A 27,430-nucleotide genomic window follows, 5' to 3' on the forward strand; every position below is an offset into this window, starting at 1 on the left:
CACTATTCACCCTGGTACCCACCTGGAATCACAAGTTCTGCAGAGGCAGAGCCCGCAGCTTTGGCCCTATGTCTGGGAGAAGGGTGCCACTTCCGAGGAAGAAGAGCCATACAACACCTGCCACAAGGTGACCATGACCAAAGACCTATTAAGCTCAAGGCTGAAAACACAACCACAATTCTTAGAAGCAAATAGCTTTACACAGAGGATCTGCCTTCGAAGTTCCCTTCTCCCACTCACCACACTCAAACCCATGAACACCATTAGAAATCCATAAAAGAAAAAAAAATATTTGTGAAAACTTAAGTTCTTTGCTTCAGTACCACACTGCTGCAGCACGGAAGAAAGGAAGAAGCTTGCCAACACCAGTGAATTTCAGGTTTTCCCATATGCACTCCTTGAAGTTTTCCGTGAGCATGCAGACCCTTAGAAGTTTCAGTTTTTAGTCCAACAGCACATGCAAACTTACTTTACATCACTTTTCAGGCTCTTTCGAAGTTGCGTAGAGCTTCAGGGAGCTATGAATGCAACGCTGGAAACCACTGTGCATGAAGAGCTATTACCAGCCCCTGCTGTAGATCCCACATGGTGTTGATACATCCATCAACTGAACCTCGCATATTGTCAAATTACATCAAAACCAAGAAAAATCACATAATAGAAACTTAAGGGATAAAAAAAAGATGACTTACAACTTGTCACTGTGATCACATACTCAGGGAGAGGGATGGGTAAAGAACAGAAGAAGAAATTCCTAAATACAACAGGGACAACACAAATTAAGTTTCCAGCTCATGACATCAGCACTAACCTATATTCAAGTAACCTCCTAAATTGCATTGTAAGTACTAGATGCAGCAGGAAAAGCATGGCATGTTGAATCAATATGTTTGTAAAGGGACCACCCTCGTTTGCCAGCCAATACTTCATACTCATTGTCACAAATTAGCATTAATGCCCTGCATCCCCTCAGCCAACATAAAGCACATGCTGAATCTATTTTAGTGTTGTTCACTTATATTGGATACAGAAGTTAAGTGCACAATGCACCAATAAAATTAACACAGATTACATTCTAGCTCTTCACCTCAACATCAGCCAGGGTCATCTCTTTCACATCAACTTGGAAGAGGTTTCAGGCTTCCAGCTAACAAAACAAGCCAGAAATACACCACAGCACTGCACGTAATCACAAAACACATCAATACAAGCAAACGCTTCCAGCACAAGGCCCTCACAGAGCAATCCTGAGAGCATTCAGCAGTTTTAAACTACTATTTTTACAGTCTCCTGGGCCTACCATCAGTCAGTGATGATGAGGCCCAGACACCACAACAAATGCTACACTACTGATTCAAACCCAGTCTCTTTCCCATCTGCAACAGAACGTGCAAGGAGGCACCTCACACCAAACTGCTTGGCTTACAGAGAGGAGTCCTGAAATCAAGTTTGCATCCTCCCTTCAGACGTGGGGTTTGAGTTAGCTCCCACTTTACTCAGTTTACCACCGCATGGAGATCCTAACATAACCACAGCGGTACCCAGCAGCACAACACATAAGCAGCAAAGGGTGCAGATAAGAGGATGTGTCAACAAGTGCGCAGCATGGACCAGGATGACTCAGCGGATGAGGCTTAAGATTCACGTAGCTAGATAAGTAAACAGGTGTGTGTGGGGAGGAGGACTGGTTTTCAGCCCAGAAGGGCAGGCTCTGTACTAAGTAAATAAGATATGAGTAGCATTTCACTGGAGGTCCAAGAACTCATTAGCGTTTTGTAAATATTTTATACATGAAATTCTCTGATTTCTCAGATGACGGGCCACATTCCAATCTCAGTGTCTCAATTGTGGAGTCTGAAAAGTATAATCAAACCAGGCTAATGAGAGGAAACAGGAAAGCAAGAGGCAGAGCCCAGGGCTTAGCTGCCAAAAAGTTTGAACTTTCCCATGGAGAACTGGCAATTTCAAATGCTGTAGGTCAGCCAACTGATAATGATAATATAAAGCCATGTTACAAAAAAAAAAAATAGATCATTGTAATTCAGTGGCAAAGCCATGAAAAAATGTCTTTTAGTTTGTTCTTAAATAGTTTGTCAGAATTAAAACAGCCCACTTTTTTCCTTTCTCATTTTGCACATTTTTTATGACACAAAGTAAATAGGAAAGCAAGAAACTTTTCTGAAGACAGTGATTAATGGTGCTGGAGTGATTAAAGGTGCATCATTACCACCGGGATTTTAAGTCGCTTTGGCTGATCCTCTTGGCCAAGCAGGACAGCTCTGCAAAATGGAGAGGATGCCAAACCTGAGCAACCCCACACAGCTCAAGGCTACAGGCTACCTTCTGATAGATGGGGAGTCAAGTTTAATTCCTCTACCTCACTGGCAGCCACCTGAGGAACACTAATTCCTCATCTCAACTGGGTAAAACCAGGCAGGACTACCAGTTTCAGTTTCCTTAAGCAAACAAACTAGCATAGAAGGTACCAGAAAGCACAGAGCTCACTAATCTCACCTGGAGAGGAGGGAGAAAGATGTTTCCAAAACCTGCTCTATGTATCTTGCTCTGGTGGGTTTATGTATTCAGATAAAACTACTATGGGAACTTAGAAACATTTTACAGGGACCCCAAAGCTGCCTTTGACAGTGCAGCTTTTCACCCTTCGAAGAGATTTTACCCACACCAACTCCGGGGGTAAAACCACAGGTGGGGTGCTGAGCAATACCTGACTTCCATGTAAAGCATGGCCAGGAAGAATGAAGGGAATACAAATAAGGGTTCAAGGAAAAGGACAAAGACCAGAAAAGCAACATATGCTTTGAAAATAAATTTAGTTTACTGCAATAATAGGAAAAAAGGAAAGATCCAGGAAGGAATAGGTCACTAAGAATGAAGAGTTGAATAAATACAGAAAAAGGATGGTTACAATAATTTTTAATGGAAGCTCTCCTAACACTAACAAAGGAAGCTGAATGGGAATGCTGCAGTGTTTTATATAGAGAAATAGTCTAGTACTTAAATAAAACAAAACACCAAAGGCAAACGATTTGACTCACTGTGGATTCACGCCTGACCAAGAATGTTTAATTAAGACTCTGGGGCTAGTTCAAAGCCACAAGAGACAGTTTTAAACAAAACCCTGGAAGTTTTCCTAGAACCACCAAAAATTATATGTTGTTAGGGGCATGTTGGATATGCAAAGAGCTTACACTAAGCTTGAATAAAAAAAATAAAAGCAAACCCTTTTCATTTCATCTGTCTCCATATAAAGCACTCCCTGGAAGCTTCTGCTTGACAGCAGAACCTAAAGCAGCTCAGACTGATGCAAGATCCACTTGGCTTTCAGTGCACTCTGTGCCCAAGGGAGATGTAAAGGTGACCTAGAACCAGCACAGTTTCAGCACCAAGTCTGCATCCGGAGCTTCTGTCCTTCACGAAAAATAGGAAATCTTGGATTTATGCAATGACATCACCTCATCCTCACAGAGCTTCCAAAACAGAGGCGTGGTGACAGAATCTGGATCGTTAATGAAGAAAAAACATTTTCTGAGCTCTTTGGATCCTGCCAAAAAAGACACATCGTGATTGCCAAATGTTTCATTCTTTGCAATTTCTAAACAGACGCGCCTCTTCACTGTACTGATCCTCAACTGGCTCCCTTACAGTCCACTCAAGACTGACTTACGGGAAAAGGAAACTAGAAGGAAGAAGCTTATTAAAATCCGACAGTAAATCTGCTTCTTGCTGAAATTCAGCAGCTGCAATGGAGTTGGGGTAGGGCCAGGCTGAGCGCTCCATGATAGGCATCAGCGATGCCAACCTACCCACCTGCTTGTACCTGTGCCTCCCCAGCAGCTCACTGCACCCCACCGACCTACCAGCCCAAAGCATTAAACTCACTAACAGCTGCTTGGGGGACACACGTGCACACACCCCAAAAGAAAGAGTTTTTTGACAAACGGCCTCATCAAACAAGCAAGTGTCAGACATCACAGAGCAGTGGAGAGGAAACATGTAGTACCAGGGCAAAGCCAACTGCATGCAGGTGACACAGTGGATGACACACAGATGTAAGAAACACTGAAAGAGTTCAATCAAACAAACAGATTCTCACTTCACATACACATTTAACTGTTTTACCCTCAATTCTTGCCACGGCATCTCCCTATGCTCTCCACTGACAGTCCCATTCTGTTCATCCTCACCTCCCGGCTGTCATGTGGTACACCTGCACTGCAGTACCTGTAGTACATCACAGGTGAGGAAAGAAAGATGTACAATGAGTGTTTTTCCCCATATCCAAGGAGGTCAGAAGACTTTGCTCTCCCCTTCAGCTCTGCCAATGACTTAGTTTCAAAAGCTGTGTCTGTAAGGGTAGTTTAACTTAGCATTACAGCCACATTGGTAGGCATGTTTCTAAAAGCCTTCTCTGCATCGGCTTTGCCTCACTGTACCAGCCATAAGCCCATTAGCTCTACATATTGGTGCAGCAGCAGCAAAAGCTGGTTATATCCTACCAAAGCTGCCATTCTCTTGAGGCCAACAAATCCTGCCCAGGCTCCCTCCCTGAGGGAGGGCAGCATGTCCTTACTCACACATGCTACAACTTCAAACAAAGTACAGCCCTTGCCTTCAAAAACTCATCTTTTAACTCCATAGCAATGTTTCTCTTTTGCCAGAGTTCTCTGTGCCACTTGCACTTTTTTATTCCTCCTGAAGCCTCTTCACATGATGCTTACAAGTACACAAACAGCTTCACCTTCATCTTCAATGACTCTTTTAAGCCTCAAAGACAGGAGATTTTCAGTACAATGGTGTATTTTGCACTTGAAGTTACAGTATGCAACAAAAACCCACTTTAAAACAAGACCCTTCAGTCTGACCCTCAAGCTTGAAATGAAGTGATGTTTAGGCTTTGATCCTCAATCCCAACTCACAAGTCAGCCTTGGAACTGGATCTAAAATGATCAAGAACCAATCTCTGAATTAATTTCAAACGTGACCCAAATTGTCAGTTTTGCATTAAGATCTGCTCTGCAGAGATTAACACTGTATAAATTGACATAAATTTAAATTCTCTTGTCTGAGATCTAACTTTTTACAGCCAGATCACTTGACAAACTTCCTACTTAGACTTCAGTTAAGGCTTGGCTTCGATAGAGCTCCAAGTTCAAAACTAAACTCCCTGATGCCATAAAATCTGTCTCTTCCAGACTGGCACAAATAATGAGAATTTTTTTGGTACTACATGAAGATAAAACAAGAAGCATTTGTTTTTCACTTCAGTGATGTATCTCTTTTCTCTTCTTGCCTCCCTTTCAAGACAAGAGAACTGGCAACTCCAGTAGCCTTCAACTTCTGGCACTAAGCCACCAAAGCCAAGCAGCACGACCCTCTATGCTACTGCTGTCACTCAGCAACACAATAAAGATCAAAATAAAAACATTCTACAAATCTCACTTTTCAGTCAGTCTTGCTAGAAAAGTCTTAAAAAACTCTCCTATGGCTTCTAATTTTTTCCGACCTCCCTGTCAAGTAGTTACATTTGCTGCCCAGCCTGTGCACAGGTGGAAGCATCTTCCTTAAGATACAGAATCACAGAATCATAGGGGTTGGAAGGGATCTCAAGAGATCATTGGGTCCAACCCCCCTGCCAAAGAAGGTTCCCTAGGACAGGTCGCACAGGTAGGTGTCCAGAGGGGTCTTGAATATCTCCAGAGATGGAAACTCCACAACCCCCCTGGGCAGCCTGTCCCAGGGCTCTGTCACCCTCACTGGGAAAAAGTTCTTCCGCATGTTGGTGCGGAACTTCCTGTGCTGCAACTTGCAGCCACTGCCCCTTGTCCTGTCTCCACAGAGCACTGAAAAGAGGCTGGCCATTTCCCACTGTGTCCCACACTTCAGATATTTAGAAACATTAGTAAGATCGCTTCTCAGTCTTCTTTTCTCAAGGCTGAACAGCCCCAGTTTTCAGTCTTTCCTCATAGGGGAGATGCTCCAGGCCTTTATCATCTTAGTAGTCCTATACTGTCCCCGAATAATGTGTTTCAGTAAAAATAAAAGGGAAAAGCAGTCAAGCACAGGACTGAAATTACAGCCAAGAATAACTGGTGGTAAAACACACAGACTAGCAATATGAATCAAAACCGCATCATATAAATGTGATCTTTAGCTGTAGCAAGTGGCATACTAAATTGCTCGTAAGACAAGGTTAATGAATTCCTGTCATAATGGAACCAAGTGACACATAACTGAGAATTAGGGGAACTTGTCCTTACAACCAGAGATAAACTGCTCCCACTTGTGCCTGCTGCCTCCCAATTCAATTTGAGCTCTTTGTTACCACTGATAACCCAACCCTACAGCAGTGACTGGCAGAGTGAAACACACCTGACAGGCCACACTGCAGAATATTCCTTTGCAAATTAACTAGGACACCTGGCAAAAGGATAAAACTGTACACTCATAATTATAATTTTACTTCTGCGCTTACTATTCCAACACACACCATGGAATCTTCTTGCCAGTCAGGCTGATGCTTCCCAGCTTAAACCTACATACATTCCTTCTGCTCACTCTTTTGAAATTATGATCCCCTCTCTCCAAATGAACCTCCTGTGCAGCCAACAGTAAATGAAGCCACAGTGACAACCAGCCCCTTTTGCCCATACTCAGAAAAATGCTTCTCCTGCCTTAACTTCCAGCTGCAGGAGATGGGTCAGCACACTTCTTACGTGCATCCACAGGTTCCAGGGGTGTTCTTTATTTAATGAAAGCATTTAGTTTAATACCACTAAAATTCAGTAATCTCTTTTAAATTATACTTAATTTCTGACTGAAAAAACTACCTGGTGACACATTTCTCCTCAGCATTAATGCCCACTAATGGGAGTATTTGAAAATCCAACATTTTTAAAGCATGATCTAAAAATCCAATTAGGCATGTGCTTTGATCGGGTTTTGCTTGCTTCAACCACTAGTTCCAGCTCAAGAGACATACCAATATTAAATATGAAGAATGGCACAGCATAGAATAGCACAGTGGTATAGTTTGCATGCCAGCACCACCACAGCCAGAAACCTGGAAGAAAGAGGTCAGCAGGTTTGTGGCAGAAGAGGAAGCCATGACTTTCAGTGTATTTGCACATCACCAGCTAACACCCCTAGGGACTGCACACAGTCTGGATAGTCTGCCCTGTATGTCTAACAAACAGGTCCCAGGCTATGTGTATTCCATTTAGCAGAACGTAACTCATTTTCATCTGAATAAATATTCACAATAAAATAGATTCCCCTAGTAAGGAATCATCCCCCTCAACAGAGCAAGATCAGTTAATCCATACATTCATATCCCACCAACCTTTTATCCTCTTACACCCATCCACTTAAACCCAAACCATGAGCTTAAATGTTGTAACAATGCTGCAAATCCCAGGATTACACCAGCTGCTGTCCTGACCATCTGGAGGGTAACTAACTTGACCAGGCCTGACTACGGGGCTGCTCAGCAGGCACACGGTGCTCCTGGCTGCAACTGCTACCTGTTTCAATGTTGTTTTGAGACAGGATTTCCCTCCCACCCCCGCCCTGCAAAACATCTTCAGGTTCATCATCCCAAATTGGGAAAATGTAAAAGCAGTGACTACCCACAAGGCATTACATCTGCATAAAACACGAAACCTTTATGATCTTGATGGTGGAACAACTGGCACAGCAAATTCTTCTCACTGCTTACTATTTGTCTCCAGGCTCCTCCGCAGCACAAGGCCATCTGTGATACTTGTCAGAAAAGCTTTTTTCAGAAGTTGGTACATCAGCAGGTCATAAAAATGAACTAGCAACCATACTGCCAGGGCCTTGAGGGCACCAACAGGCCTGAGTTACCCTGAACAATCTCCCTTGGAACCTCCATCCACACCCCCAGTGCATGAACCTGCAGGTCTACTCCAGCTTAGGTCTGGACACTCAGCCCTGACCTATGTCATGGGTGGCCCTGTACCCAGCCTTTTCTCCTGATGCCCAAACTTAATAGCTGGTCTTCCCTGATGAACCTTGTCTTCTGGGTCTTAACTTGTTACCTCACCCTACTTGGGACCATGGCCAGAGCTTGTCACAAGCCTGCTTGGGTGCCGTGGGGCTACACCCCACCATTGAGGGCACTCCCCACCCTGGGCTCACCCTCAACTCCCATTTCACCACCTCTCATGGGCAACCCCATGCCTGCTGCTCCAATTCCATTCCCCCATGTAAAGAGAAAAAGGGAAGCAAAGTTGCATTAAAATAACTCACTGAAAGCTTATAAGGAACACAGTGACTTTCTGATCATGTAGTAAAAATCTTCTGGACCCAAACAATAAGAGAGGTGGAAAGTACCAGACACTTCTAATGATGTCTGCCTGTAGCTTAATTACACACCACAGTAATAAGGCAAACCATCTGGAGTCTGTTCAACCTACAAACCTCCAGATTTATCACTGTCTTTGGGGCAACATCAGCAGAACATGGACGTGCAAGTTGGAAGGGAAGAGATGGTCTTGGTGACAGGGAGTCAAATCCCAGCTCCTCCATCAGCTTCCTGGATGGTTGTGGGCAGTTGCAAGGAAATAAGTTAATTTTACTGATTTAGCCATTTTACCACAGTCTAGTCTCCCATCAAAACAGATTACCCACAGACACCACTGTTAGCAGCACTGTCCAAGAACAGTGCTGTGGCACAGCTCATCCTGAAACAGATGCCACGAGTCCACAATGATCACAGCGGTGGCTCAGACCAACAGCCTACAAAGCAGGATATCTGCCTATCCTAGGAAGGAGGCCAGCTGATCAACTTACCTAGCACAAGCTCTTGGTATGGTATAAGGCAGTATGAGATAGGCAGTGAAGAACATAAGCAGGGAAGCTGAGAATAATCTATACTTGGCTCACCTATACCACAGACAGGGCTATATATATCCTTACTTTGGTAGTAATGAACATGGGAGTGTTCTCTCCATCCATACCTTGAAGGTTCCATGAAACCTGTATCTGCACAGAAGCCCCTTTCAACGTCATTCAGAAATAAAGCAGTAATTGGGATCAAGCACGGCCTCACACTTGAGTTTCAGTAAAACTGCAGAATTCCCAGTTCAGTATCCAGCAACTGTTTTCAGCAGTAATTTGCCATTCTGTTGTGCTGGAGCTAGCCCCTACCTCTCTTGAGCTGGACAGGCTCAGAGTCAGTGCTGCCACTGCACATCAGGAGTGACAGACTCCTGCTCTCAAGACCCATCCAGTGGTGTGCCACAAAGGTAGAGTGTGTCCTGGTGCTGCAGAAGAGCAAGGACAAAGAGTGAAACAAAGCAGGAACCAACTAATCCCTCCTAATTGCCAGCTAGTTCCTATGGTCCACTCCAGTCCTGCCAGCTTTTGGATAAAAGTCCTTAACGAGAAGTCCCAAACATGCTTTAGCCATGGATGCAGAAACACAAACACAGGGTTCTCAGATCACATTCATTTACAGGATGACCCCTGATCAAGGGAGATATATTTGGGTCATAAGTGCTTAACTTGCAATTTTGACTTCTCAACCTTGTATTGTAGTGACAGATTGACAACCCCAGAATACAAAGGTGCCTTCCTTCCTGGGGTCAACCTTCTCTCCCTAGCAATCATCTTGTAACAGAGATGATGAAAACACCAAATAAAATAAAACCTGAGTCTTATTCCCCGAACCTGACTAATCTTCTTTGCTCAATAAAAAACGGCAAACGCAGTTGCCAGAGGGCACAAGAATAGATGGAACTGAAAGGGCTACAACATAAATTATACACATAAACACTGGTTGTCTGCTCAAAAATCAGCTCCTTTAATTTCATGGATGCGGTATTTGATGTGGCCATAGCACCATTTCTACATGCCTTCACTTGAGCAAGACGATGGGCGCGTGTTTTTCCAGTTTGCTACACAACTTATGTCGTGCTCCAAACTGCCTACAGCTAGTGAAGATGACAAACATGACACAACCCTGCTATTTCCAGCAAGGCAGTTAAATGTGAACAAAAAGACTGTGTGGGTATTTTTAGTCTATAACTGAAGTTTTAAAGTAGCCCCTCTCCTGAACACGCAAACGCAGATGTAGCAGGCTGGCAATCTGGTACCAGCCACAACTTGTGGCAGAGGAACATTTTTCATAATTTAGTGCAAAATTAATCGTTTACAGATTAGCAAGCAGCAAACAAACCCCAGAATTTCACAGGTGCAGGTACGTTTTTGGCTACACTTGTTTAACTATGAGCAGGGACAGAGACTTCCAGATGAGCAGAGGAGGGGAAAAAAACAGAAACAGAGTTATTCTGAGATGCTTTGCCATGCTGATGAAAGATCTGTCTCTTCAAAATGCCTCACTGCATCTTACAGCCTACAGCTGTTAGTCCTGCGCACTTGCTGAACGCGCGTGACTGTTTCCCACAAGATAGATGGGGAGTTTCTTGTTTACGTTTGCATGACTGAGGTAAAAAAAACAACTTTTCAAGCATGTTAAGTGGCAGGTACAAATAGTTCATTTCTCCACCTTGAACAGCACCATGTGAAACATTACATCTGATGCCCTAGACATCCACAGGAACTGAAGAAGATGCCACATTTACATCTAAGGCTGTTCCGAGCTGTAGCAAACACATTCATGAAATGCTACACCAGAGATACCCATAGTCAGCAGGACCAGGGAGGTGATCATCCCTCTGCACTCGGCTCTGGTGAGGCCACACCTCAAATAACGTGTTCAGTTTTGGGCCCCTCACTACAAGAAAGACATGGAGGCCCTGAAGCCTGTCCAGAGGAGGGCAACAAAGCTGGTGAAGGGGCTGGAACACAAGTCTTAGGAGGGGCAGCTGAGGGAACTGGGACTGTTTAGTCTGGAGGAGGCTGAGGGGAGACCTTATCACTTTACAACGACCTGATGGGCGGTTGTGGTGAGCTGTGGGTCAGCCTCTTCTCACAGATAAGTAGCAACAGAGGGAATGGCTGCAAGTTGCACCAGGGGAGGTTCAGGTTAGAAAGGAGGAGAAACTACTTCTCAGGAAGAGCGGTCAGGCATTGGAACAGGTTGCCCAGGGAGGTGGTGGAGTCACCATCCATTGGGGTGTTCAAGGAAATACTGGATGAGGTACTTACAGACATGGTTTAGTTAGTAATATAGGTAGTAGGGGGACGGTTAGACTAAATTATCTTGGAGGTCTTTTCCAACCTTAATGATACTGTGTTTTCAAGGAATGAACACCAGCCATGGCCCACAGACACCAGAGAACATAAACATCTAAAAGGGAAGTATCTGGGGAACAACGACCTGCAGCTCTATCAGTGACATTGCCCTTTTGATAGAAGTGATAGGAACATTGACCTTAAAACTGTAATAAAATACAAATAAGCAAAATCCTGGGGGAAAAAACGTATTTTGGAGAGGCAATATTTTCATTTACAGATATGTTAAATCACAGGTGTGTGAGTAAAAACACAGGATGGATCATATATGTCTGCCTTTAGTAACACTTAAGAGCTTTGTTGACATGGGAAGGCCATAGAAAGGGTATGGTTTTATTGTAGGTACTCCGCTCTCTCTCTTTTCTTTATATTTTATCTAGTCAAGTGAGGCACATAAAGCTGAAGTATTAAAAGCCACTAACTAGAATTACTTCCCAAAAGCCAGTGAGTGCCTGTGATGTTTTTTCCTTCAAGTATGCCTTCAACTTCCAATTCAGAAAAGAGGCCATTTAATGTTTGTCAGGACATACACAAGGAAGATTCACTCTTTAGAAGAAAAATTCGAAGCAAGAACTGCTCATGTGTTTGCTCTGTAGTGCAACCACGCAGAGCACGCCTGTAGCTTTGCATCAGGACTCAGATGCCCTGTGGCACAACGCATGGTCCCATGGAGACAAGACCCTGTACAGGAAAGCTCAAAAGGAGTTCTCAAAGCCCCATGTATCTGCAAGTGAAGAATTTTCCTGGCAGAAGAGCTATGAAGAACACACAAAACTGTCCACAACAGTCATCCCCACAAGCCTGCAATAGTGTCTTTCAGGCTGAATGCCAGGAATTTGGCTGTAACTGACATCTAATTTGCACTACAGTCTGTACCAATCCCATAGGGAATTGCCTTTAGATCATGCAAGTGTCAGCCTCCACAAAACCATCATACCCTCAAGCTTTATACCTGAATATGCCACTGACCTGCTGGGAAGCCAAATCCCTGCACACACCTGTTCATGCCTCAGTTTCCCTAGCTGTAGAAGGAAAAAGAAAGCAGAGACCTACCTTGCGGAACATTTTTAAGCCTTTTGATTAAAGCAGTGTATTATCACCACAAAAGTGCACTGGGAACCAAATTCTCAAAGATTTCACAGAATCACAGAATGGCAGGGGTTAGAAGGGACCTCTGGAGGTCATCAGTCCAACCTCCCTGAGACCAGAGCAGGACCACCCACAGCAGGCTGCACAGCACAGCCTCCAGGCAGGTTTTGAGTATCTTCAGAGAAGGAGACTCCACAAACTCCTTGGGCAGCCCGTTCAAGTGCTCTGCCACCCTCACAGTAAAGAAGTTACTCTTCTTGTTTAGGTCAAGCTTCCTGTATTCAAGTTAATGCCCATTGTCTCCTGTCCTGTCACTCACTGGGCACCACTGACTGACCCCATCCTCCTGATACCCACCCCTCAAGTATTCACACATATTGATAAGATCCCCCCGAGTCTTCTCTAGGCTAAAAAGTCCCAAGTCCCTCAGCCTCTCTTCGAAAGAGATGTTCTAGTTCCCCAAACATCTTCATAGCCCTTCCAGAATTAATAATCCTAACTTGCTGCTAGTGAAAGCTTTCAATTGCAGCAGACAGCAGGAAAGCACAGACTTGCCGTTAACTAATATACCACACACACTGCTTGACATTCAGCAACGTTTCCAGGTTTCCACAATGCTGGAAAAGTACACCAGGCACACACCTTTGAGGTACAGTCTGGTAACAAGAGATCTCCTCACAGATGAGCATGAAATAAATCCCTCTTGCTCTCTCTTGACATCACATCCCAATAAATGCAGAAATAAGCAAAAGGTCTGACAGAACAAAGAAAACTAATAGGAGGACAGAAGTGCCTACGTAAAGATCGGCGATGGGAAACAAGACACGGTAGTTTGGACATGCAAGAGTTATGGCCCATTTCCCTTGGTGCCCAACCACACTGGAGAGAACGAGATGCATTTCTATTTGCACAAAGAGTTCTCACAGTAACATGTTACCATGTTGGCTACAGCATTCTTGAGATAGATGAGGCTGTTAGTCACTGACATTATGCTGATATATAGGTTTTGTGCGTTACTAATCGTTTGGACACAACAACCCACGTGTATTTTTATTCTGGTAACTGTCCTGACATCCTCTGGAAAAAATCATTTTGCTCTGTCTGCTTCAGAAGGTTTTAAGGAAAGCGTTTGGGAAGGAGGTGACAGAATGGAGGAAGACTCACCAGAAACACTGATGGGTTATGGGGAAGAAACAAGCTGGATCAAGAGAGCAAAATGCACACATGGTTTTCATTAAGCCATATCTGCCTTATGCTACCCACTTCAACTCATCTAGCATCTTCAGAAGAGTGCTTTTTTTCTTTTCTTTAGCACAATTTCTTTTGCTGTTGTGACAGAAATACTAACAGCCTTTTCTGCATGGGACAGAGACTGGACCAGAAGACTTCAATCATACTGATGGTCTGTATGCTAATGGTTACATACAGCTTATCCATCAACGTCATTTCCACAGAAAGTAACAAAGATAGACAGCATCCCCTTCAACACTCCACGTATCTCTATGGGGAAAAAGCTATTGTCCCCTTGAGTGCAAAAGTACTCTGTGAAGGACAAAGTGAGAAAGCAGGAAAGCCAAGCTGTTATTCTATTGTATGCTGCTCTGTAGGATGACACAGAGGGGACAAATTCTGCTTTTCGTTACAGTAGCTTTGATCCAGAATTGACATAGGCAAGCCAATAGAGCTGACCCAGATTTACAGGGTAGAAACAGTTCGGAGCTCCACTCAGTCTGCAATTCTGTATTTCCACCACCACGGGGGACGTGTGCCCTTTATGCAATTCAAAAAATCTCTGCTCTGACATAGTAGTCCTGACCCAGTGCTGACTGAAATCAACTGAAAAGCAACCACTGACTCCTTCTGTCAATCATGCAGACCTCATGCAATCAGTCCACTGGCAAAGTCTAGCCACTCATCAATGCACTCCTTTCAGAAGAGGTTCTTAAAATCTTACGGCTTGCCCAAAACAAAACCCCAAACCCAACAGCCCAGCACGCAGACATGTTCATCTTAGCTGAGCTTCCCTAAACTGGCCACAAAGGACCACCAAGCCTGGCTGGGGAAGAGAAGGAAGGAAGGTGGAGAGGCATAACTCAACAGGCATGGTCCACAGCATCGCCAGCGCAATGGTGGTAGGATCTTTGCACGACTTCAGCTGACTGATCCTGCAACCATTACTAAACCAAGAGAGTGGGGGGCAGCAATACTTGGGAGGCAGAGTATGTGTGTCAGCACCCACCCTGATTCTCTATTGTATTTATCATACTTGAATAGCAGTTATGACAACTTCATAATTACATAGACACATGCACACACTTAACTCCAAATACGAAGCCCTTATCCACATCTGAAAATTCAAATAAGCTTTAAAAGTTAAGCCAAGACCAAAATACATAATCAAGGCAGACTGTATCAGCTTTATATTTATGACCCCAACTGACACATTTTATTAATTACCAAGTGTTTAAAAGCATCAATTCCCTCCCCCTCAGTTACTATAAATGCTCCACTCTCACGTCCAACACGGGCTGTAAAAATACAGACTACTAGAAGGATATATACAGCTCCTGGTACCCACTAGTGTGGGTGCAGCATGTGCCAATCCTTGTCAGGTCACTTCAGATAATACAGACATTTTGTTCTACCAACCAACTCTAAAGCACAATAACACAAATAGTCTTTAAAAGGATTTTAACTACCTAAAGCTCTTTGTTTTAACACAAGGTATTACAGCAGAGATCATCCATGAGATCCAATTATAACCACCTTATTAATTATATGCCTACCTTCCCTAATCCAAAAATCCCTGTGAGTTAACCATTTTAACTCTTTTACCCTCTCACATAATCATTTATCAGCCAGAAAAGCATGAAAATGACTAGCTACAAAGTATGCTGTTAAGTGACTTCAAAAACACCACCTCTAAGAGCCCAGAAACCCACCTTTTTACTATTTATGAAACATGTCTTGAATTGCTAGAATGTCTTAAAAATTAATAGAGTGTTGGTTTTTAAAATAAAACAAACCAGGACACCCCCCCCCACACACACACACACCAGTTCTCTGCTTTTTACAGAGTACAGTATGTTTGAGAAGCAGATTGAAAGTGAACAAAGCCTTTTATTCCATGTGGATTATTTTGTGGACTCCACAATTAAAACCCACTGTCTCCCACCACCCAGTCAGGTGACATCAAAGAAACCCACAATCAATCTTTCACTATTAAGATTACCAAGGGTGGCGTCTTTCAGCCTGAGAGAGCGTTCACAGCAGTAGCAGCAACTCCTCTGCAAACCAGGCACAGCTGAGAAGACCTGCACCCTCCTCTTCCCCCTACTAGAAGGGGAAGAGGAGGAAGGGGGCAGATGCAGCGAAACTGCACGTGGCTCGCTTTACCCACATCCTTGAAATCAAGACTACTTCTACCCCAAAACGAAGAGCAGACAACATTTACAGCATGTGAGCATTTCACACCTGTTTTCCCATGGTGCGGTCCACCTACCTCCATGCCATTTGTTGGCCAGAGTGACCATCTCCCAAGCCCCTGGAATCACAGTGTCGTGAGAAATTCTGCTCCATTGCATCGTCTGCATTTTCCATTTCCCTCAGCACCTTCTTTTAAGTTTTTTCATAGGAGTGTGAAGCCATTGCAGCAGTGATTGATAGTAATGGATGCAAAGTCATCCTTCAGCGTCTACTGCCTGGCACAAAAAGATGAAGGCTACCTTGACAAGGCGCTCTTACTGTTTAAGCTGATACACCCTCATAAAAATCCCTGCTCTTCCGCAGCCTAGAAAGACTTCACAAAATCATTACTTCTCTCAAGCTGGATGTTTCCAAACACGTGTAAGTTGTAAGGAAATAACAGAAATGAGAAACCACACTGACTATATGCTTCAATTAGTAAAATAACAAAGGCGCATATGTGGAGGACTTGGCACGTCTGGGATTTCTTTTAAAAAAGAGCTTCACATTCCTTAAAGCAGCCTTGTTAGGAGAAAAGGGTTTGCCTTTCAGAAATCAATACATTTGGGTTACCTGGGCCACCAACTACAGATTCTATAGTGAGAGAGAGAGATGATGGGTGGGTACGTACACACATCCAGAGTTGTACACGCATCCCTATTAAGTCAGCATTTCCTAAGTGTTCATACTCAGCTTTCCTAATCCAGCGATTCAAATTCATCAGGAGGGAAAAAAGCCTTAAACATTAAGTTTCCAAATCAAGCCTCAATGTCAGTCAGTACACTCTAATGACATTTCGCTCCAAAGTTTCCTGTGGCAGCCATCTAACTTTAACATCTATGTTGTCAGCATCGGAAAGGGATGTTATTTAAAAGAAATAATGTTTCATATAGGACCTCATTTCTAATTTGTAAAATTAGTAAGATCAAAAGCAAAACATTAATTTAATTTTATTGCCAACAACAGGCAAGGTGTAAAAAGCAATCAAAAAGAGCACATTAGCTTAAAATAAAAACAAATTGGATATTTAAATGTGAAATGCATACAGCAGGTAAATTTCTTTACTACAGGGAAGCCTCCCAGACTCACCATGGACACAAAGTTTGCCTGCTACCAATTAACAAATGTTTCTCCTGAACCTATTTATACCAGGCTGCTTAGTCAAACCCCTGCTAACATGCCACAGAAGTATGGATCCTTTCATCAACTCTGGCTCTCTGAGACTTGCCAGCACAGAGCTTGTCACTCCTTGAAGTTCAGAGAGTGGAAAAGGCAAAAGAAGCCAGCTCCCAGACACATCTGCAATCCCCACACCCTCTGCAAGGGGCTTCCCACCAGCCCCCAGCAACCAAACAGGGCCTCACAGGAAGATTGAAGCACATGCGCTACCACGGGATGGTCATCACCCTCCATGCACTTACTCCTTATGTATACATGCACTTTATTTAGGCACTGGCTACCTCTCATGATGCACTACTTCCTAGCAATACTTCAGCCGGTGTGACAACCCAAGAGGAAAGCAGGGAGGGAGCTGAACCCCAGTACATTCATATGAAAGCCTATGACTTCAGTTTGACAAGAGGGAATGGATCTCCTCCAGACAATTTCACCAACTAACTTCTTAAGGAGTACGTGGGGAGGGCAAGCCAACAAGCCACATCCATCGATCTGGCATTAAATGAAAAATGAGGGTAACAACATTATGCAAGAGAAGCAACACAGAGTCCAAGTGTATATATGCAGTAGAATTTTCATTTATTCACGAAACCTTAGGTTCAGGTGCCAAACAATTACATGAAAGGAGAATACGCTGCATCCTCCACTGATTACATTCACAAAATTGGAATCCAAGAAAATCCCTCTGTCTGGAGGCATGAGCCAGAGATAATTAGGAACAGAATTCTCTCATTGGTTCATTGTAGTCTCTTGTGGTCTCATCTTCTAGCTAAAAGCACGAGGCTTGTGCCAGAAATGCCACTGTCACATGCAAGCATTCTGCCCGCAACAAAAGGACGCCGTCTATAACTGGGATACTGAAATACAAATAAGGAGGAATTAACCAAACTCTGCAGTTTGAATTGCATCTCTAAGGACAAATACCTACTTTGTCCACAAAGATCTTACATGAATGGGCTCCACAGGGAACAGGGACATCCAACAAAACACAAACGTGCTTTGAAACATTATCCTTGTAAAATAGTAGGTGGCTGCCAAATCTAAACAGCCCACCACAGACATCTCTTCATCTTTACCCTGGACATGCCAGGTTTAAAAAAAAAATCCTGAACTTAATTTTATTTCTTTAATGAAAGGGGAATACTCCTACGCTTTTCATTGACTTGAGCTGGAGCCCTTCACCCATGCATCCACGCTTGATTTTATACACATTGACAGTTAGGACAAGTCACACACAGAACTCAAACATTTGTCTTGAAAAAAACTACGAACAATCTGCAAGGAAAACCTTCAGACTGAAACCCTTGTGTCCCTCAATCCTGTCCTTAACTCCCTCAGGATCACCTTAGAGTTGATACATAATACATATGCATCAGCCCGAGAGGCTTGGGGGGGGGGGGGGGGCGGGAGGGAAATCCTGCACTGGAATGACATTCACACAAGGACAACTGCAACAGCTTTGTCAGGTAGGATTTGATACAGTACGTCTGGCAATGGAGTCAACCAAAATACAGTAGTGCTGGCTTTGGGAAAATAACATGGATCTAATTTCTTCCCATCCTCTGAAGCACCTTTAGAGTTGGTTACACGGTACAGTACAAGATAAACTACAGGTCACTTCATGGCAACAATTTAAGAAATCAGAAGTATGCTCACCCTATACAGGGAGAAAATTGACATGCTAGCTGCAGCCCATCAACTGCAGCAACTTGTTCATAAAGAGCACCGGGCATTTCTGTTCTGTGCTTATTTCTAAAGGGAAAAATCAAGTTTCCATTGATGCTGGCTTTATCTCTGAAAAAGTCAGACTTTAGCCACGTCACGACACTTACTTCTGTGAGCCAAGAGTGACAATGTTCTGGCAGTCAGTGCAGTCTCCCAATGTTGAGTCACATAAAGAAAAAAATAAAACCTTATAAAAACCCTACACTGTGGAAACAGGAACAGTGGAGCAGGAATTATTCGGATGAATTGATATTTAGTAAGACACTGCTGTTGACAGTGCCAGGTGATTTTTGCTTGAATACATTCAGAAACAGAGAGTTTTATTTCTTAAGGTCAGCAAGCAGTTGTTGTAGAGCTACACTCCTATGCACAGAGACAGAAGTGTTCCTCATCAAATAAGAGGATTATTTAGGAACCAGGAAGATTTTCAGAAGATGCAGAGAGGAGTTTTAACTCTCAGCTTAAAGCAGTTCCAGACTACCAGCACCTTTGCGAAGAGGGGCCCAGAGTTAAGTGTGCTTATGATGATGCAGTCCTGAGGAAATCAATGAGAAGCTTATAAGGACACCGACAAAAGGATACAGCACAGCTCCCTCCCAGGCACGTGGCAGGGTTTCTGCCTGAGACTGGGGCATGGATTTCATCGCGTGCAATTAAATGAAGGCCAGATTCTCATGGCTGTCAAATGAACTCCATTTCTCAGTATCCCAAACAGAATAATTTAAAACCAGTATACGGGATCCATCAAAGGGATGCCACACCCCCACTGCTTGCAGATCTCATTCCCCTTTATAAGCAGGGGAGAAGGCCAGGATCAATTGCAAGACGGGAAGACTGCTGCATTGATTTTCAAACAGAATCTTCCATCAAAACCGATGGCGAGCTTGTCTGCAGACATAAGGGAAAACAAACCCTCATGTGATTCAAGTTGTTCTGACATTTGAGCAAAGGTAGGCATAAGCCTTCTGTAAGGAACAAGCAGCTATCAGTCATACAGTGCTGCACGTGAAACTGAGAAGATCATGGTTACAGTGAAAGTCTGAAGAACTAACCTTCGTCAGCATCCATTGGAGAGCTGTAGATGCCTGAAACAGGAGATGAAAAAAAGAGCAAAACCACTTCGTTCTGCAGTGCAGGGAGAGGAAACCAGGTTCAGAATAAGTTGGTTTTGTTAAGCTGTCTCAGGTAAGAGAATATTAATTATTCTACCTTTGTGTGGAATTTTTCATCCTGATGTGATGCCAGCACATCTCCAGTCTGACCCCAGGCCAGCAGAGACACCCCTGCCCGCACACAGGCACGGCCCCTGTCCAACTCCCCACAGCTGGGATGCCTACAGAAAACAGCAGACACATCTGGCAAAGCACAGGCAGGCTAAGGACTAGTGAGCAAACCAATTTCACGTGAAAGGCAGCAGATACAGCTGTGATGGGCTGTCATCTCAAACACAGGACTGACCCATCCTACAGACAGGAGATCCAGGAGCATGGAGCAATAGTCGGATTACACAGTTACACAGGTAGCACCTGGCAGGAGAGTGAAGGGGGTAAATACTCTGACCAAATTGCTGAGGAAAAATCTCAATACAGCTATAGCAAACACTAGAGAGTTTTAGGGTATTTTTGTCAAAAGTAGCTAGAGGCAACAAAGTCCCCACTACCATTTCCTCCCTCAGGAACAGTCTCCTGAACCCACAGATAAGCCACAAAAATCAAGGCTCATCTACAAGTTTTCTTTACAGTGCCCCAAGCACCAGAGAATATCATGGCTCAACTTCCCACACCAGCAACTGGTCAGGGAACCTAGTTTGGAGGGGTGGGTGGGTTCCCCAGCACACAGGCAAATCTCTGCCAAAATTCAGGCAATGCAAAGGTGCAGTAACCAGACAGCACATTTACAGCCGCTTTGCCAACAGGTACAGAGTTGAAAAGATCAAGGAGTAAAAAGCACCTGGTCTCCTTCCAATACACAGGTATTTGAGATGCAGTGCAAGGGACACAACATCGTATTCTTCCGCGAAGGGCAAGCGTGCCTTCCCTGCTTCAGGCACATTGTTGTTGTTAGGGGGTCTTCTGTTTGTTTTTAAGGAAAGGAAATGACAGAGTTAACAGAAGCCTATTGATTTATCCCATAGCAAAAAAACCCCTCACAAGCCATGCAACACAAATTGTCAGCAGAACTGTGTCTTTCTAATGTTTCCAGCAAGAGATCCGCTTTCAGACTTCCTAAAATGGAAAATGTCCATCAAACAAATGAAGAGTTGTCTCATCCCCGAGGGCAGACATCATTTGGTGGCCTTTTAGCATCTCTCACTGTCTTACACCTAAAACTGTTTGGAAGGCTCTGTAGGCAGAGGCTTCTGAACTTCACCAAGAAAAATCGTGAAGAAATTGACAGATTTTGAAGAAGGAGCTCACTCTGCTTGCAAAGAATTTCACTGAATATGTTCCATTCCAAGATTTCGGGTGAGAATTTTTTTTCCCAACTAATTCTGATTGCAGAGTGCCCATGTTGGGGAGTACAGTAAGCGACCAGTAATGCTGACAGGCACCAAGCCAGGATGTGACAGACTGCTCCCTCCAGTAGCCATCCAAAAACACCTACTCCAGCAGAGACCAACTAAGGTTTAGAACACCCTCCACAAACAAAAGGGCATCAGCCAAAAATTTGAAAGCTCTCAATACCTCCAGTCCCATCCCACCTAACATGCACTCTGCCCACAGTCATTTATACACATGTAAATTCACTGGAGCAACATATACATCAAGAAGGGTTACTAACATATCTTAAAATAAGGATACAGTGCCTCAAGATCTTCTACCTGGTGTATACCACATTGGCAGGTCTGCTACCTCCCTCCCAACCTTTCAAGAACCTCACTTTAATCACTCACACCAGTGACACATACATACATAACACATACAACCATGGAACAGACACCTGGTGACACAAGCAGTTTGAGCCTTACAAACCCTATGTGAAGAGCCACACACTGTGTGGGTCTGGATTAGAGTTCGATAGATTTCTGGCAGTTTCCTCTCTAGAAACAGCCCACCAAAAGAGCAGAATCGGTTACTGCTAGAACAGTACAATAAGGATGGACAGGTTGTGATTGTATTTATTTCTAAATCTACTCCACAACCTAAATAGGTGTCAAACAGAAAATGGGTGCAGATTATCCTCCCAGTAATTTCACAGCAGCGCATTCTCTTCTTGGAGTTTACAGCAAATCCTTTGAATTGTACTGAAATCTCAACCTATTTATAGTTTCACAATAGCATGAACATAAAACCATAATCCCTCAGTTAGGGAGCATATCGAGGAGTCTTGAAAGGTGATTTTTTTCCCCCCCTACATTCAAAAATTCACAGAAGAACATTTAATTTAATCTCTCACCTACTGCAGACCAAGTTTGCGTTCCAGCAGTATAATTCATCTGAAACAAGGGGAAATAATAACTCTTGGCCAGATTTTCTGAGTATGTGTGCAAACTATATTACCTATGGAATGCACCCAAGGAAAATATCAGGCTTTTATGAAACTGGTGAAGCCGCGCTACAACCAACAACTCTGCGCGGTGCCCTCTGAAATAAAGCCTTCCCCCAGTCTGCTACGGGCTGAGCACTCCCTGGGAAGCCAGGAGGCACGGGGCAGACACAGCAGGAAAGAAAAAATATACTAATTTTTCCAAGGAGTTGGCAGGTATTAGCACAGATGGGCACCATACGAGAACGTACTCATCCAGCAAACAAAACCAACTTGGGGGGGAGCAGAGAGCTGATAGAGAAACACCAGCAGGGACTTGGCTTCACCACAGCAGCTCAACTTCTGAGCGCTCTAAGCCTCAACCGTGTGACTCCAAAAACTTGAAGGAAAAAACGTTTCTCATCAACCACGGTTTGGTCGCCACCAGAAGGGAAGGAAAGCGTCAAACACCACATCTCCTCTTTTTCTTTTTACCAGACTGACAGATTCCCTTGTTTAGTATAGCTATGCCTATAGCCACGACACACTGAATAGGAGAGGTTTACAAGTCCAGCTAAGAAAATCCGCCTGCCGAGAAGCGTGGCCGCTTTGCCGGCTGCAGCTGGTGGGCTGCTAAGAGGTACCACTCCGTCCTACCAGCCTTGCTCCTCTCTGCCCAGCTGTCAGAGCCCTGCAGAAAGACGCTGCAAGTGCAACTTACACCTCATTTCTCAGGCAGGAAGGGGGAAAAGAGTGAGACAGACGGACACATCAGTAGTTTGTGTTGGGGGGGGGGGGGGTTAGGTACATTCCGCAGCCAAGCTGCACAAAGCAGTCTCGCTCCAGCCCACCGCGGATCCCTGAGCACGGCAGGCACGGCATGAAGTTTCCGTGGCCCAGTCTCACCTCCGCATGAATCAGTCGTCAGCCTCGGAGCTACTTGCACGGGGGTCGGTACCCGCCACCCCCCAGCGCGCCCATCCCTAGTGCCCACCGCGCTTCCCAGTCGGAAAACTGAAGCCGCATTCGGGAGCCAAGAGCTGGGACCTGAGCTCACCTACACCCCTGCGTGCCACCCCGCAGTCTGGGTCCGTACAGGCGCCAGGAGCACCCCCAGGAGCTCCGCAGCCGCCCAAACGTCCAGGTGTAAGGAGGGGCGGGGCGGAAGGGACCCCGTTGCGGGTTCCCCGCTCCTCCGCGCCGCGGACAGGGACGGACCGGACCGGGCAGCCACCCTCTCTCGCGGCCGCTCCGGCCAACTCGGGCGAGCTGGCACGAAGTTGCCCGCCGGCGGTGACGGGTGCCCCTGGCCGGCCGCGGTGCTCCCGTCACCCCCAAAAACGAAAAGCGGCGGAGCCGAGGGACGCGGCCCCGGCGGCGGAGCAGCAGGGGGTGAGCCGAGGTCCTCCCCTCAACGGGAAGGGACCCGCGGGACCGGGCACCTCCCGGCGCGGCTTCGCGCCGCGGCGGTCTCGCCGGTCGGTGCCGCCCTCCGTTACCCTTCTTCCAGACAGACAAAATATGAGAGAGAAAATAACGACACGTTAAAAAATAAGCCGAAAAAACCCACCCAAAGTTTACTCCCTCCCGCGGGAACTTTCCGGCGGGGGGCGAGGCGAGCTTCCCGCGGCTGCCCCGGGCGGTAGCCGGGACGGGGCTGCCGGCCGGGCTGCAGGGCGCTGCGCCCGCCGCCGCCGAGCCCCACGCCTGCCGCAGCGGCGCTGGGAGGCGAGAGCCGGGGCCGCCGGCAAGGACTCCCGGGGCGCCCGCCACCTGCGCCGGCGGGGAGCGGAGCCGGCACGGAGCCGGGCGCTGCCCTTCGCGGGAGCGGTGCCGGTGCGGTCGCGGTGCCGGCGCGGTCGCGGTCGTGCCAGTGCCCTACCTGGGTGTAACATACTTTGGAAATAGAAGATGACGAGGATGAAGGAGCCCACGGAAGTGACCAGGACCATCCTGCACACCCGGTTCATCCTCATTACTTCCAGCACCGCCGGCTTCATGGCGGTGTCCGGCGGCGCAGAGAGGGGCGGCGGAGCGCGCACGGCTGGCACTGAGAGCCGCTCCGCGCCCGCGGCGCTCCGAGGTGCCGGGGAGGAGCCGCCGCGCCGGAGGATGCTCGGGCGCCCGCGCCCCGCACCGGGGGGCGCTAATGCCTGCGCTGGGCGTGACCACGCTGCGCGCCAGGCGGAGGGGAGCTCGTCTCGGAGCCGGGGGGAGGCGGGCCAGGCGGGGAGCTGGGGCGGAGCGCTTCCCCCCCCCTCGCCAAGGGGAGAGATGGTCCCGCCCGGCGGCGGCAGCGGCGGCGGCGGGCGGGGACGCGCCGGGCCGCCTCGAGGGGCCGCCGCTGCTGCGGGGCGCGCTCCGCGGGGGAGGGGCGGGGCGCGTGCGGGTGCTGCGAGAGAGTCGCCGTCCCTGGGGGAGGAGGCGGCCGCGGGGGTGTCCCCCGGGCCCCGCCCGGCCTCGGCCGCGCTCGCAGGACGCGGGCGAGGGGACGCCGTCGTTGCGGTCACTCTGCCCGCGGGCCTGGCCGCCTCTGGGTCACTTTGTTCGCCCGCCTTGGGGGCTTCGGGTCCGCCGGCGAGGAACGGGCCGCCACCGCGTGCTGGGCCGTCCCCCGGCCCGCCGCCGCCCCGCGCGAAGGAGGCGGCTCGTCCCCGCGCCCCGTCTGTTGGGGGGAGTCCCCTCACTTTGCCTGGCGCCTGCCACTTCGGCAGTGCCGAGCGCCGTCCTCCGGGTCTCCTCTCGCTGTGGTGTTATGTAAGACACCGTCCCACAGGCAGACCTCGTCCCGAGTCGCGGTGTTCGCTGTCCCGGCCGGTAGCTGTTGATAATCGGTGTATAAGCACTGGCTTCAGTAGCAGTGAATCATCCCTGACTAGAACGGTGCCACCTGGCACGACAGCACCGACCGGGGCTTCTGTTTGGGTAGGTTTTGTTTGGGTGTTTGGGGTTGGTTTTGCGCTTCCAAGTGGGAGACTTAAAGTGTTCTGAACTAACCGAGCTGGGTGCGCGTTTGTCCGAGGGAAACAAAAGGTTCCTCCACCGAGGTGTACCTCTGGCAGCCGGGGAGCAGCACCAGGCAGTGAGATACGAGACCGTACGTGGGAGGAATGCAGAAGAGCCTAGTGCAACAGAACAAAAGGCGTCTGCCTTGTCCACCCGTGCGTCGGGGCTCCGGGTGCGGGGCCTTGAGCTGGGCTTGGGTCGTTAGCCACGCAGCAGAGCTCCCAGACTGGGACTGACTGCCCGCTTCCCGCTTGCTCCCAACTAGGCGGGTGTGGAAAAGTACATTGCTGAATCGGAATCAGCTTCCTGACAATACAGTGTTTATCCTTGCGCAGTGTTAACTGCTCTGTTTGTTCTCCCGAGGCACTCAGAGGCTGGTTTGCTATTGCTTTTCTTTCTGCTAAAGTGAAAATAATTTTCCCGACGTTGACATCATCTCATGTGTAAAAGGATTATTTTTTTTTTCCCCTCAGATTTCTGCCTGTTCCTCTGTTGTGGCTGGGGGGAGGGGTCTTTAAAATGAAAATAGCCCTGAACAGACCCAGCTGAAAGCTGGGGAACAGTGGGGTAAAGCAGATTTTGCGATTAAAAAAACCACAAAATAACAAATCCCTAACCAACAAAACCAAAAGGTAGGTAACTTCCTGGTAACTGTCATACACGCATGTAAAGCCATCGGGGTTTTCCATTCAGACCTTCCAAACACCAATTAAAAGGATTTACCTCAAGGATAAACTAGTAATGAAGTAGACATTTGTAACAGAGCAGGTTATTTAGGCTTGGCCTAGGGTTTCTCTTAGTAGAAATAATAACAAAAAACATTAAGGTTTTACACAATATGAATTTTGCTTGCTTGCTGTAGATTTTTTCCTTTTTTTTTTTTTTTTAGCAGTTTTGATACGCAGCAAGCATTTTCTGGTCTTCCTAATGCAAAGGAAAATCTACATTGATTTTTCTCTTTTAAATCCAAACCTCAAATGTGGCACAAAAGCATTCTATCAAAAACACTAGATAAAGAGAAGTACTAATAATGTAACACATCAAAGCAGTGAATCTCTAAGTCAGTCAGCAAAAGTCAACCAGAAGCACAGCCTGGCATTTCAGTGTCCATCCGTCAGTACATATGCTGCAGCACAATAGCAACTGCAGCGTTTTAACAGAAAGAGCTGGACTGTATCCAGGAATGTGGATAAGACACCAAGGGATGAGGGCAAAAGCCTAGAACTCAACACTCAGTCAAGTAACAAGAAGAAAAATGCTTTATGCTGCTACAGAAGGTGGTCAGTTGCTCTTTGTGGCTTAACAATACTCTTTTTTTTTTTTTTTGCTAGCCAAAATCCTCCGATGGACCAATGGAGCTTTTTAAAGCAGCAGGAAGAAAATCACCAGCTGTGTTGCCATTTACTATTAAAAGAACTCTATAAAGCAATATGTTCATTATGGACTTAACATCCACCCGCACTCTTGCAGCATCTCTGCACATTTCAAACTATGGCGTCCGTTCCAATGCCCGGTGAGTCGGGACAATAAGATGCAGCAGCGTTATTTTTTTTAGAGATTGAGACAGCTGTGCTTTGGTTTTCCTACAGAAAAGAGCATAATCGAGGGAGCACAAGGAAATGCAGTTGTCTTTCCAGATGGGTGCCAAGTTCCAGTGTGGGTACACAGACAGCTCAGGCAGTTCTCCTAAAGTTCACCTCCAGGTGGAAACTTCAGCAGCCGTGGAGCAGTATGGAGTCCGAATAGTACTGTAGGTGTAATCACCTACCATTCCCATGACAATAACCAGGCTTCAGTATCTCTGAATAATAATAGTCTCGTCATCCAAGAGGCTTCTGGAAAGAAAGACTTAAGAGATTAAGAACCAGATGCCAGTGACCATCAAAAGAAGTCGGGCAATGTTTCCTAGATTATTTTGTATAACAAGGCAGCTTTACAGAAAAAAAACCCAACCAAACACCAATCAAACAAAACCACCCACATCACTATTTATTGATAAAGCTCAAAAAATTATAAAACCACAGTTGCAAAACAGCACAGACAGAAACACAGTCTGTGGTAAACTCAGGGTGCAATTTATCAAAAATGGCAAGCAGGCTAAGGTTGAAAAGCGTGTTGAAATATGAAACAGAAAACCATTAGAAAATAGATGTATCGGTGAGAGACATCTGTCTGTGCAACTTTTCATCTGTAGTGAAAAGATCTCAGAACAAGTTCCTTTGTTTTATACTGATTAGTTTCAGCCTCCTAAAAACAGAAGGTGAAA

The 27,430-nt window shown here is 46.1% G+C and overlaps 1 protein-coding gene across 2 annotated transcripts in view; it reads right to left on the reverse strand.

Moving 5' to 3' along the window:
- The window catches only part of CHST11 (carbohydrate sulfotransferase 11), a gene marked incomplete at both ends in the record, with an annotated part of 168,838 nt that extends 144,680 nt beyond the window's left edge, over positions 1–24,158 (reverse strand). The window contains one exon of one of the 2 annotated variants that reach the window (XM_084279593.1): positions 24,056–24,158. In XM_084279593.1, coding sequence (XP_084135719.1) covers positions 24,056–24,158 — 103 coding nt within the window. Of the gene's footprint in view, positions 1–24,040 lie in introns of both variants that reach the window. The other variant, XM_084279592.1, reaches the window with a different exon arrangement.
- Between the last annotated feature and the right edge of the window lie 3,272 nt (positions 24,159–27,430).

This window comes from Gallinula chloropus, assembly GCF_964237585.1.
Source record: "Gallinula chloropus genome assembly, chromosome: 1".
Taxonomy (NCBI): Eukaryota; Metazoa; Chordata; class Aves; order Gruiformes; family Rallidae; genus Gallinula; species Gallinula chloropus.